This window comes from Nestor notabilis, unplaced genomic scaffold, assembly GCF_000696875.1.
Source record: "Nestor notabilis isolate BGI_N333 unplaced genomic scaffold, ASM69687v1 scaffold1435, whole genome shotgun sequence".
Classification (NCBI taxonomy): Eukaryota; Metazoa; Chordata; class Aves; order Psittaciformes; family Psittacidae; genus Nestor; species Nestor notabilis.
Window position 1 is genome coordinate 88,595 of NW_009927664.1, and position 12,844 is coordinate 101,438.

General features: G+C 43.4%; 1 protein-coding gene across 1 annotated transcript in view; it reads right to left on the reverse strand.

The window, feature by feature from the left end:
* LOC104405414 (latrophilin-3-like) overlaps positions 1 to 12,844 on the reverse strand; it is a gene marked incomplete at its 5' end in the record, with an annotated part of 262,781 nt that overhangs the window by 88,396 nt on the left and 161,541 nt on the right. Inside the window, 2 exon segments of the mRNA XM_010014137.1 lie at positions 5,568 to 5,671; positions 7,875 to 8,180. Of these exon segments, the coding sequence (XP_010012439.1) occupies positions 5,568 to 5,671; positions 7,875 to 8,180 (410 nt within the window).

Genomic DNA, 12,844 nt, shown 5'->3' on the forward strand with positions numbered 1-12,844 from the left:
GTTTATTACAAATATATTAGAAAAAATCCCCTTCTACCCAGTATTTGGTGCATACATTTTCTCTTGGACTATGCACCTATGCCAACTAGCATACAGAGTAAATTGGTCAGTTCCCATGTAGGCAAGCCCAAGAGTTTTCTTCCCCTGTAATATGTTTCTGGTTGCATTTAACTGCAGGCTGCTGTTCTTCCTACCTGTCTACAAAAATGGTGTGGGTTGGTCATTAATAATCCTTTTCCTTTTATCTTGGACTAATTTTAAAATCTGCAAATCAGAGGAATTCTAGTGTGACCAAGTAAACACCCCAAATACAGGCAACAATGGAAGAAATGCCTGAGAAAAGGCACATTAAAGTTCAAAATCTGTGAACTCTGGGGACATAGAAGTATTTACCCAAACTCATTTAGTACACCCAGGTTTCCTGAAAACACAGAGATGTGCCATTCCCTTGGGACAACGTGTCTAGTTGACAGATGATGAAGCTGCTTCCTAGCACTGACACTCATTTCCAGACTTATTCATTATCACCAGAAAAAGCAGTTACAAGTCACTGCAACAGTGCTGAGACACTCCATTCTGCCTCTGTGCATAATGAGAGGGGTATCCGAAATGATGGCCATACGACATCTTAATGCTAATTTCCCCAGTTCTTTTGATCATTTTCCACTGAAGGTATCTCCTATGCAAACCCACCAAATCCAGCTTCTGCTACAAGTCCCAAATGCTGGCTGAATAGTCCAGGCCAAAGATATATGTCTGGTCTCTTACAACAACAGGATTGAGGCCCTTTGTTGAGTAATTCTACATAATGCTCAGCAAAGCTCACTGCTGCCCAAAAGGACGCATTACTAACTTATTTCCATTCTATATAGCACCTCTCCAAACCTTCCTCATCAGATAGGAACACAGGCAAAATCTTTGCAGGGTCATGCTGTCAGTAACAGGTCAGCAAGAAGTAAGGAAAAAATGTGCAATTAACTGGGCTTTCTACTTAGAGGTTCATAAACAACAAAGGGAGTTAAAAATAATGCATTTCTCTCTAATTTAGGGTTTGGGGTTTTTTTTTTAATTTTCTATCTTGGCTATGAAAAAATTAGACTTAAAGACAAACGAGAAAAAGGATTCCGGGATAAAATAAAATAATCTGTTCAAAATAAATTGGGTTTCTGGTTGGTTTGGGCGATTTTTATTTTCCCTCTTACAAATTGATTAAATCTAGTCTTGGAATGCTAATCTGAAGGAAAGAAAAAAATGTTCCTTGACAAAAATGCCAACGCACAAAATCCAGTTTTCTAGCTCTGTCAAAAAATTTGCTTACTTCTTCCATTTGAGCATACTGGCAGAATTCAGGCCAGATTTACAAATGAGCATACCTGAAATCATGTTGTGCAGCATTTTGCTAGTATTTTCCAAGTTTGTACCATTATCTTGCATCTTCTTATGAATGGAAAGACTGTGAAATAATAGTTGTTGAAGAGGGCATATGTTCCTGCCTGTTTCATATATGCCAAGGAACAGAAGCAGGGAACCTTTTCTGGAAAGACTAACAATGACTCTCCCATATAGCATCACTCACTGTTTCAGCCCTTCCTTTCTCAGAGGGAAATGACTGCAGAAGAGGTCAGAAGAATAAAAATGAGAAAAATTGAAGGAAAAAAGTATTTAGGGAAGAAAATTCGGAAGAAATAAGAAAGATGCTGGGAAGGGAGCAAATGTGCTGAAACACTAGTGGTCATAAAGGCAAAAATATTTTCCTGCAGCCTGAGGCTGACTGATATGAAAAAAACCACCAAAAGACAGCATGAAAGACTGAACCAGGATTTTTAAAAACAGTGATATATAGATGGACCAGTCAGCTGGAAAGGCCATGGAGCTGATGCTATTTTCTGGAGGGCCAAACATCTGACAGGTTTTATCAGGCACCATCGCCTGCCAGCAGTCAGGTAGCAAGGCTGAAAAAGGGGCTGTGGGCTACCTTCTGACATTGTAAAGCCTTCATGGCTATTTTCTTTCACTGGCGGAGGTTCCATTATACATGTGTACATTCATAGAAAAGAGAACATATCTACCATTCTCTTTTTTTGGACAATAAGCATCCTGTTCCATTCAACTTTACTTTTTTCTTTTATTGGATAATACCTAAGGATATAACTAACTAGTTATAAATACTAGTTATCGAACCAAATTTGACTGCTGCTCTTCACACAGTACCTCTGAACTAGAGAACACTGAAAAAGTGGTTTTGAAACTATGGTATTCAAACAATTTAAACTGCATTTAATGTCCCTTTATCAACCCATCAACTATAGCATCTGCTCCATCCAGTACATGATGGCACTCTGAAAACATACTGTCAAAAGCAACCTGGATGGAGGATTTCACTGTGGTGTCATCAGGACTGTAACTTCACCCTCAGGCCTGGACACGATCGTGTGGTGATGTCCTCCACAAAACTCCACTCCCTCTGCCAGGCACAACCTAGCAGATCTACAAAACCTGATAAAGGTACTTTGAACCCTAAGGTTTTTCTGTTCTTTGCGACTATATCATCTAGGCTGTTCAGGAGGGCTGCATGAACATGGATGGCACGTGCTTCATGGATGGCAAAGTTTGAGGCTTTTTATGCATTCATGAAGAACACAACACTTTCTGCTCTGCCTCCTCTCTTTCAGGGGCTTGAAGCAGAGCGTAGTGGTGCCTCTCCTCCTAGGAAGCACCAACAACTGAAAGCTGGAGCAAGGAAAAGTTATTTTCAGGCAAGTCACACACTGCACTAAGGACAGTAGTGATGAAAGCAAGAGGTAAAACAAACAGGCTGAGACTGAATGTATGACCTCATGATCAGGACGAAGCAATGTATCTAAAACTGACCTTTTTGCTTCCTTTTACTGCTTGACTTTAGAAATAACCCAGGTAGCAGTGCATAATTCAATCGCACTGGCAAGTTTATTCTCCTGCTATGTTACAAGGGCATAGTAGGCACCAACAATAAAGTTAAAGTAAATGTCAGGAGGCCAATGAATTGCTGAAGCGGACATTTGTTCTGATCTTCCATCAAGCACAATAACTCTAATGGAAGCTAATAGAGGGTTGTAAAACCTAATACCATGATGCAAGCAGGCAAACACCCAACTTACGGTTTGAGCACAGCAGGAGAAAGAAAAGCAGCAAGTAATAATCCTTACTTCACCTAGAGAGATATGAAAGCAAGCACAGCATTTCCCCTACCATCCTCTCTGGCTTAGCTGAAATCCCTCCAGGGGACCCATCACCCTTCTTCCTGAGCAGCTTGGTCCCAGCAGGTGATAGAAGAGCGTATTTTTGGGAGACAAATCAGACTAGGAACGGAGACATACTGAGCAGGTATGAACCCTGCCTGACAAAGAAGCATTTCTAGCCATTTTGTAAGCTGTGCTGCAGCTCCGGATGCTATGGGATAGGTGGCCAAGGAGGACTCAAGCACTAGCGATGCAGGAGAGCTGAGCTGCAGGGTGTGACCACCCCCGAAGTATGGCTGGCTTACAGCTTCTTCTAGATGCTCCCACAGCAGCAAGAAGTGGAGCTGGCTTTGCTGAGAGGAGGAAGGCTTGTTCTTCAGCATTAGATAGGTGCTGGAAAAAGTCTACAAGCTTGGGGCAGGGAAGTGTCTCATCCACAGCAAGGACACGAGAAACAAGTGCCTAATTTATGGATGAATCAGTCTTAAGCACAGTGATGATTTCCAAGCCTCTTGCTTGGGCAGGGAAACCAAGTGGATATCGATTATTTCATTAGTAACTTAGAACTGTGTTTGCTATAAGTATCTTATTGAATGCAAACCCCAGCATAAGCCCCTGGGCAAGCCTGGCAGGGCTTTCCTCTCAAAAATCATTCCTGGAAAGTCTTGATGTTTTTGTAGCAGCTCTCAATAGAGGTTGGTCCACATATTCCAAGATCCCAGTGGATCCCAGAGTCATTTGGCAGATCCCTATAGTCTTCCCACCAACTGGTGAAAGCTTCCCAAAGCTGAACATAACTAAATTTCTCCAGAAAAATAATAACAATTAAAACAAAATGGCTATCTCCAGTCCCAATTTTAACCTGCCCGGAATTTCTGAAAACCTGGCTTCCAATTTTAGCCTGCTTTGAAAGCGCATAGCAAATTAAATGGGGCTCATTTCTTACGCAAATGATAGCTGGGGTTTCAAATAAAATAAGCCTAACCTTGATGGAGATTTCATCAGTGCAGGCTATTATTCCCCTCTGCTAATGGTTAACGGCCTAGACATCTTCACTGAGCAGCAAGAGGTCTCCCAGCTGCCTTTGTGAATTATGGCTAGAGTAAGTAATATTAACCCCTCCAGGATAAGTATGTGGGTCATAAAACAAGAGCTGCATGGCTGCTAATACCAGCAAAGGCAGTTTTTATTAACCAGCTAGCTGAGTGTATGGCAGGAAAGCTGCCCACCCTCCCACATGGGACAGAAGGACCACAGGCTTTGTAATGGCTGTGCCATGTCACAGCAGTCCCATGTTAATTGATATCTTCCCTTGTCTTTGGGGAGGGATAGGTATAAATATAGATGATGCGATACAGGGATGATCAGCGGTGTATGTGCTAGAGATTCACAGGTTGTTGCACCTCAGTTAAGATGGGGAACAGGGAGGAGAAAGCCAGAGAGTCTTGTTTGTAGGGTCACCCCATCATGTTCGCCAGCAAGCACTGTCTCTCTGGGAGTGCAGTGCTGCTCCCACACAGCAGCACAGCTAGCCTGTGATGATGGGACTCGCTCACTCTGGCTAAGGGAGCGAATAAATCCCCACAGATTGCAGTAATAAGGATTCAGCCCACAGACTCTGTGGCGTAAACACACATCTGGTCTCCGTTTGTAACGAAATCAGCTGAAAGCACCACTGTGCATTAATAACAAAAACGTTCAACATATTGCTATCAAATAAGCTCTGCTTGTCTTGAACTTCTATTGTCACATGTTAATGCACTTTTAACACTGATAAATGATGAAGTGCTACAAAACATTCATCAAGGGACTTAAGAGTCAAAAGATATGCATTACTGCAGCATTGTTTTCTATTCCATCAGTTCCTTTACAATTTGGGCAGAAGTTAAAAACAGAAAGTCAGAAGTGCAACGCAAACATTTCATATCGAGCCTGCCTTTCTTTGGTAAAGATTTCTCAACTACAGGGTTTATCCTGTGCTTGCGTGGCATGAGAAAATCCTTGGGGATGCATGAAAGGGAAAGTTTCCTTCTGCAATAAGTTGGTATTTTCCACATGACCACCCACCTCCTCCACTCTTTTCCTCCTTCTCTTGACACAAACAAGAACTGCCGCTCACTCTAGTCTCTTTCTGCTCTCCAGTCCCTCTCCTTTGCCTTTCCCTCACCCTCTTTGAATTAATTTCCAACAGATATTTACAATCTTGCTTTCTCCCTGCAATTCCTCATTACCTCATATGGCTCACGCTTTATGTGTCGGTCACTTTGGGTTCCCTGTTGTGAAAACAACCAGGGAGCTCAGGAAGGTCAGTGCATAGGCTCAGTGTGGTCAACATGGGAAGGGTTTTACCTTCTGAGTAATGTGGTTGATCCACGGAGAAGAACAGTTGCTGAGATCAGGTCCTTGGGGATCCCAGATCCCATCTGGCGCAAGACACCGGAATGTTGCAACACCTGGAAAAGGAAAGCCACTGTGTTCAGTGTTATCAGTTGCATTTGCCCCCAGGACCCCATGTCACAGGCTTTAGTTCGCAATGATGGATACTTCACGCAAAGCCTGGGAGCTTATTAGTGCTTAGGATCTCACTAGGACCCTTCTGAGTCATTTCAGTGTCCTAGTCTCACATCGTCTTATCCCTAAGACATAAAAAGACCCATGAGTTAGCACAAGGATATTATCTCCATTTTGCCAGAGACTATGGACAGAGGTTTTTGCCTTTAGGCCAGGCAGGAAAGATGCTAGGGACTAAGAAATCAAAGCTGTATCTCAAACACTGAGCCAGCACCTCAAGTGGTCTGTCCCACAGCTGGTGCCCTGGGATCAGACCCTGTGCCTCAACTTCCATGCTGCTTTATGTAGGATTTACTGCTCTGAATCATCATTGAACCATTTGGGTGGAAACACACAAAAGTTTAAACACTATGAATGCCAAGATGTAACACTGGGCTTTACTGTCCACTCCCTGCTGTCAAGAGGGACTTCACAGGAGAGTTTTCTTTGGCAACGGCCACCCCAGATCCCTGCTGCAAAAGACAGCAGAGCACCTCAGGCCCTTCCAGGCAAAGAGAAATGCATCTGAAACGGTGCAGTTAAAGATCTTTAAAAGGAAAGAAAGCCTGAACATGTAGTCTAGAGTCTGCATTATACAAAGTGCAGAGCCAAACTATTCAGCAGACGAGTGAATTACAAGGCTAGGTCTGATGGAAGCACCAACTGAAACCAGTGAGAGTTGGCTTATGCCTTCAAAGGGAGTTGGAAGCAGCTCACTGTTAATACACCACAGCTTTTAACAAGTCAAATGAATCACTGAAATTAGAGATGGGAAGGCTTCTTAACATCCCCTACCAACAGGTTGGGTTATCGTCTTTTTTCCTTAGCTATTTTCACCCAGCTCTCGTGCCTAGGAAAGGGCTCCCTGCATCCAGCCTTCCTTTTCCTCTTCTCTCCTCTTCTCTCCTCTTCTCTTCTCTTCTCTCCTCTCCTCTCCTCTCCTCTCCTCTCCTCTCCTCTCCTCTCCTCTCCTCTCCATTCCTTTCCACAGTTTCAGTTCAGAGTCTACTTTCCCCTCTCTGGAAAACACATAATACTTTTGGCGTTAAATTTACCAAGTGGGGCTGGAAAGGTAGCAAAAATGGTCTTTACCTATTCTCATGACTGATGTCTTCCCATGCCTCTCATACTTTAACACATATTTTTTTATCAGCGTGACCTCTCCAAATTCAACAGAGAGTCAGCATTCATATACCAAGGTGTAAACGGCTCTCCAGGGCAATGGAGCAGAGAATTAAGAGAGTCTCCTCTGCAAGCCAGATCCCTCCTTCCCTTATTTTCACACATTTTCTCCAACTTCTGATTTCTTCTTGGCAAGCAGGTTTTCAGCTGGACATCAAGACTCACTTGAAAAATAAGTACTTTTAGAAAACTGCATTTGTTAAAATTTGGCAAACTAAACCATATGCCAAACCCCATTCTTTATTTGACTATATTTTCATTTGGACAGAGAATTTCCAAAAGCAATTTTTTGGAAGAAAACAACTGGGGGGAAGAGTAGAAGAAAAGGAGAAAAATCCAATAAGGAATAAACCATTTTGAAAGACTTGGCTTTGTTTCCTCCCCTGCTTTCCCTGCTGATCACACTGGATGCTGTCTGCGGTCTGAAAAATCACTCACACTGGTTTAGGAGCGCTCCAAAATGCTGGCCACAACGCAAACAGTGCAGCAAAGATCTTCAAAATGTAAGTTTTGTTTATTTCCTCCTACTCCCTCCTCCACCCTCAATCAAGCAAATCTTGAGCCCAGGATCTACAAATACAGGCAAAACCAGAGACAGCAGGCATATTGTACATAACTTCTGGAAGCAGAAGCTCTTACAGCACATCAAGCTCAACCCCACAAGGTCATTAGCTTTACTCTCTTTTGGACAGAGCTTGGGATGCTAAAGATCCTGCAAAATGTGCTCCATGTATTAAGGCTTTGGCCCCAGACAGCTGCTTGCCACAACTCACCAAAGCAATGCAGACCTGAGAGAAGGCATCAGTACGATCCACTGAGGGAAGCACATGTGCCACAGAGGCCTGGAGCAACCTGGCTGCACACTCACAGTGTCGCATGGGCAAACGGAGACAGCTTGCTGTGTCCTCCCAGCCCTCAACTCACCTATCGAGCCCATAGGACACGGCTGCTTTGCCACCTGGCCCTGACGAGTTCGAGACCACATAATATCACGGGCTTCCATGGGATCGCAGCTCTCTGCACCAGCTGGTGGCAGCTGGGAGGAAGCAGGTGGGAGGTGCGTGGTCATTTCATCGGGGACGTCAGCCATAGGCGATGGCGTGCTGGTGCTCCTGTTCCTCCTGCCTGAGGCCGAGGTGGTGGTGGGGCGGCTGCTGCTGCTGGTGACCATCCGTGCTGTAGTGCTGGCTGTGGTGCTCCCCGGGCTTAGAGCCCCTGATGTTGACACTCCTGAAACAAAGGCATAGCTGATTAAAGAGAAGGAAAACAGGGACCCAAGCCTAGGTCCCAAGGATGCCCCCTCTGCTGACTGCGGTGGCCCGTGGGGTGTCGTTAGAACTACAGCTAACTCGAGGCTTGCTGCACAGCCACCTTTCAGATCGAGGCTGGAGTACAAAGAGAGAGAAGCACACAGGGGGATAATGACTGCTGGAGCACAACCGATTTTCCAGAAGCACTAGCATCTGATAAAAGTAAAGCAGCACTTTATGCCCTCACCATTTTTCTTCCTGGCATTTTAATGCAAAAATCTTATTTTCCATCTTTTAGGGAACACCTAGCACAGAAGTGCTTTTAATTTTTTAGTGTTACTGAAGACCCAGCTGGCTTGGACAGAAAAATATTTTCCATGGTGTAATAAAAAAAGCCCCATACCACAAATCCATTCCCAAAACAGCAGTACACAAAGGGATGAACGCAAGACTCTTCTCTAGAGCAAGCTGTTCATTTTCTCTCAGGTTCATGCTTTGCTGCTTCATCTGAACAGCAGTGCTTGGCCCCTTGAGCTGCAGGCCACGTGGCAGATGCAAAGGTGCATGTCAGCCCAGCCAATCCTCCAGAGTTTAATGCTCAACAGGCTATTTAATTTAAAACCTGCTATGAGCAGTAAAACAGCAAGAGATGGGGAACCTGCTTTAGAAATGCATTAACCCATCCTACAAACACATCCTCCATCCTATAACCTACAAACATTCTGCAATAGCTTCCCTTAATACTGCATGTGGCGAATACTGAAGGATGCCTACCTTATAATTACCGTAATTTGCCTCCTATTTAGACCAAGGTGCTTGCATACACTGGAGCTTCATAGGGATTTCTTTATGGCTTGACCTGAAATCTCAGGTGCAGAAACTGAGGTTGGTGACCTCCAATTGCTCCTCCATCACCCAAGCTGTGCACAGCTTGTGAAGAAGCCTGCTTCTCCCATCTCCTTTGCCTCTCCCTCCTGCTTCTCTCAATGTAACGCTTTTACTCCAATTAAGTGCCAGATATTTACAAGTGCCCTCTCAATCTCTGCCTGGGGAAGCACTGGGGCTGCCTGGGAAAGGCAGGCAAGGAAGCCATATGAACAGGCTTGTCTGATCCTTGTCTGATACTATTCTCTCTTTAATTCCCATACCACATTTCCCTACCATCCCACTTCTTTGAGCATTCAAAGTCACAGTTGCTCCATGTCCAGCAACACGAACTGGAGTTTCTACATTAAAGACAGCCAAGTGTGAGCTCCAGCCTAACCAGAAATTAAAATGTGAGAATCACCCTGTCCCCCCAAGGACCAGCCTCTTAACTATCCGGCTGTGTGAGCATGCTTAGCCTGCAAGCTCCTGAGAGTGGAGACTGTCCTCTCTTCTAGGTCCAGTGAAGACAACCACACTCACTATTTCTGCAATATTAGTATAATATTATAATGTTATTAGCATAATATTATAATGTTATTAGTATAATATTATAATGTATACATATAACGATATTCCTGTCACTGGAGTTCACTCAAGCCGATCTATTTCAAACATAGAGAGGCCTGCCTTTAGTGTAAAATAGAGGGTTTCGTTATTTAAGTAATTTAAGTCCATGGTGCTGTGAGCAATTCTGCCCCAGAGTAATCAATAACACAGCAGTTGAAACACACACTTCCTCCAGTTTTAGGTAATTTTACTCCAAGCCTGAGACAACCTCTCCTCAAACTTTAAAATTCAGCAGCATCATACACATAATTTTCTGAGGGATCAGTATTTTTCAAGAAAATATTCAGTTTAAAAATCTGAGCTCTACTGTCCTTGGGGAAAAAAAAACCAGCCTCAAAAAGGTGAGCAATAGCGCAACAGGCACTAACCCACCTGAGCGCCAAGACACTGATCTGAAATCAAGTCTCCCAAGCTCGTTGATCAGATTTTCCAGCCTTCTCATGCCACCTCCCTTCCATTATGAACCCTGAGTTTGAATGAACTCCAACAAGTACAATGCAAACTCCTACAGACATCGACAGATTTCTTCCAGTTTTTGCTCAAAGTTGTGCTAGATCAACAAGAACAAGAAGTTGTGGAGAACTTTTGCAGATATTATCTGTTTTACAACAGCAGGTACATGAGTATATATTTTATTCCTTCATAGTAATACAACCTGTAAATTCTCCCATTTACTTGTGCAATAACAAGTTCTTTTCCATTTGCAAAACAACCTATGCTTGTACACTACAGGCAGAGGTACCAAGCAGATAAAGCAGATTTAGTTGCAAAGCCAAAACTAGCAAATCCCTCCTTAAAATAATTCTTAGAGATATTTGTGAGCATATAGAAACATATACTGAGCACCCTGGTGTTCCCCTTGATCCACACACAGGGGTACTGCATTTTTGAGTCTAGTTTTCATTGACGATCATTCAATATCTCTTGGCATGTTGTTTTTGGAGTAGCTCTGGCAAGTGTACTGTAGCAGCAAGGCAAAGGGATTTAATGGCATTTTCCTTCTGCCACAAAAAGAGAGTTGTTCTATCTTTAATAAACCCCTTGGCACTAGAGTTGAAATCTCTTTGAGGGCATATTCTTCCAAGATTTTTCTTGTTCAACTGGGCTTTCTTGCTGCTTTTAATAATAAACACCTTGGCTATTTACATAGGACAAATTATAAGAAGACATAAAAGCTGCCATGAAGTGGCCTAACGGAGTGAGATGAATGGGATACCACTGAACTCAGTTCAAAGGTCTGATTATGCAGCAAGTCAATTTGGTAATGAGCTCCAGCAAACATGATCACCATGCTAACACCACCCAGCTTCACCTGCCCCAGGCAGCACCGCTTGCTGATTTTCCTCACAGAACCGTGTGCTTTAAAACAAAGTTAATTGGTAAGAAGGGGAAGAACAAGACATCAGGATCATTTACATATAAATGATTCTCAAATCCAAGCAAAACCATGAAGAGAAGACTGCAATCTGTGCAAAATTACCTAAATCCTACAGCACAGAACAGAGATCAAACCTCCAGCTTAACTTGGGCTGCCAATAAACTGTGAATTTTTAACTCAGGTAAAGCAGCATTGCAGCAGCACTTTAACAGAAGGATTCTTCAGATAATACTTCATAATACAATCTTTGCTTATAGGCAAGCACTAACCTTTAAAAATCATCAACACTATTACAACTAAAAATGTATAATCTTGGTTATTTTACTTTTACTACTTGTTTTTTACCATGCATTGCTATATCAAGACTTTCCAGACAGCTTTTGGGTAAGACTCAGTTTTTACTCCTAGGCTTCAAATCCAAGACTTTGCAGACTTCCATTCCATGACGTACAGCACTGCGATACCCTAACTATTCTATGATTCTATGATAGGTGTTTTCACAGTACTACCAAGGATGTGAATTGTGGCTGTGGAAACATCTCTTCATAAGAAACACCCCAAAGTGGTATTTCACTTTTTTTCTTCCCTGCTCTATCTAGAGAGCTGGCACTAATAGCAGAAGGCTAAGTTTTGCCATCATTCAGCCTAGAGCGCCAGCTATAAGTAAAAAAAAACCTCAAAACATTTCCAGCATCCGCAGGGGAGTAATTGCAACTCCCAGAGGAACAGCTCTACTCCCAACATATTGGCTAGCAAGAAAAAGAAATTGTTAGTTTTTTCTCTTCTTCCTTTTATTTCCCAACTTTTACGCACAACTCAGGCTCCTGGAGGAGAAATTCTGGTGGAAGGAAAATCATGGGAGGGATTTGCTCCTAGAGAAAAATCTGCCTGTCTTCCTCTCCTCCTCCCCCAGGTCCTTGTTTTCCCCTTTCCTGGCTTACCATAACAAGTGCACTACTGGCCTAAGACCAGCACTTCATATCTGCTACCAGGAAAATCTAGCCCACATATCATCTTACCTTCTACTCTGCCCACCTCTTCCTGGTGCTCCCAGACATGGGAGACTGCTTTCCCAGGTGACTCTGGCTAGTGTTTTCTTATTGCAAAAGCAGCTTTGATTTCAAGCAAGGCTACTTGTGATCACTACTAAGCTACCTTTTCTCTCATAGTTTTCTTCTGGCACCTAAATATCCAGCCTGTGACCCAGTGTATTCAATAACTGAAAACACTTAAGAGACGTCATGCATTTTCTGTCCAATGAATGAAGATAACTAGCTGCCCCTCAAGCAGAAATTGCAGACAAGATTTCCTGGGTAAGGTTCACTGGCTTTTGCTAGGTAACAGGTGACAGAAGACATCTGTCAGGCTTTCCCCTGGAGGTTGCAATCCAAAGGTTTAGCCTGATGGCTATGAGCCAGCGTTTGCTCATATAACTGGAAAGAGAGGCTGCCCTCCAAGTTTCATGCAAAAGGTCCAAGCAAACCATGATGACTTCACTGTCCAGCAAGTTCTGTGCTCCTGAGCCTGATGCTTAAGCAGATGTGCTGGGGTGCCAGTGGCCAAAAGCCCGTGCCTGCTCCCTGCGCTGCAGTTGGTACAATGCTCAAGCAACTGAGGTACAACTAATCCAAGGAGTTCAGCATCTCAATCACTTGGATACAGCAATCCCTCTTGAGCACATCTAGGCTGCATTCACAATTTACACATGTTGCTGTTGTGCTAAGACAAATAGAGCATTGCTGGTTTCTGAAAGGCTGCGGAAAACACAGAAC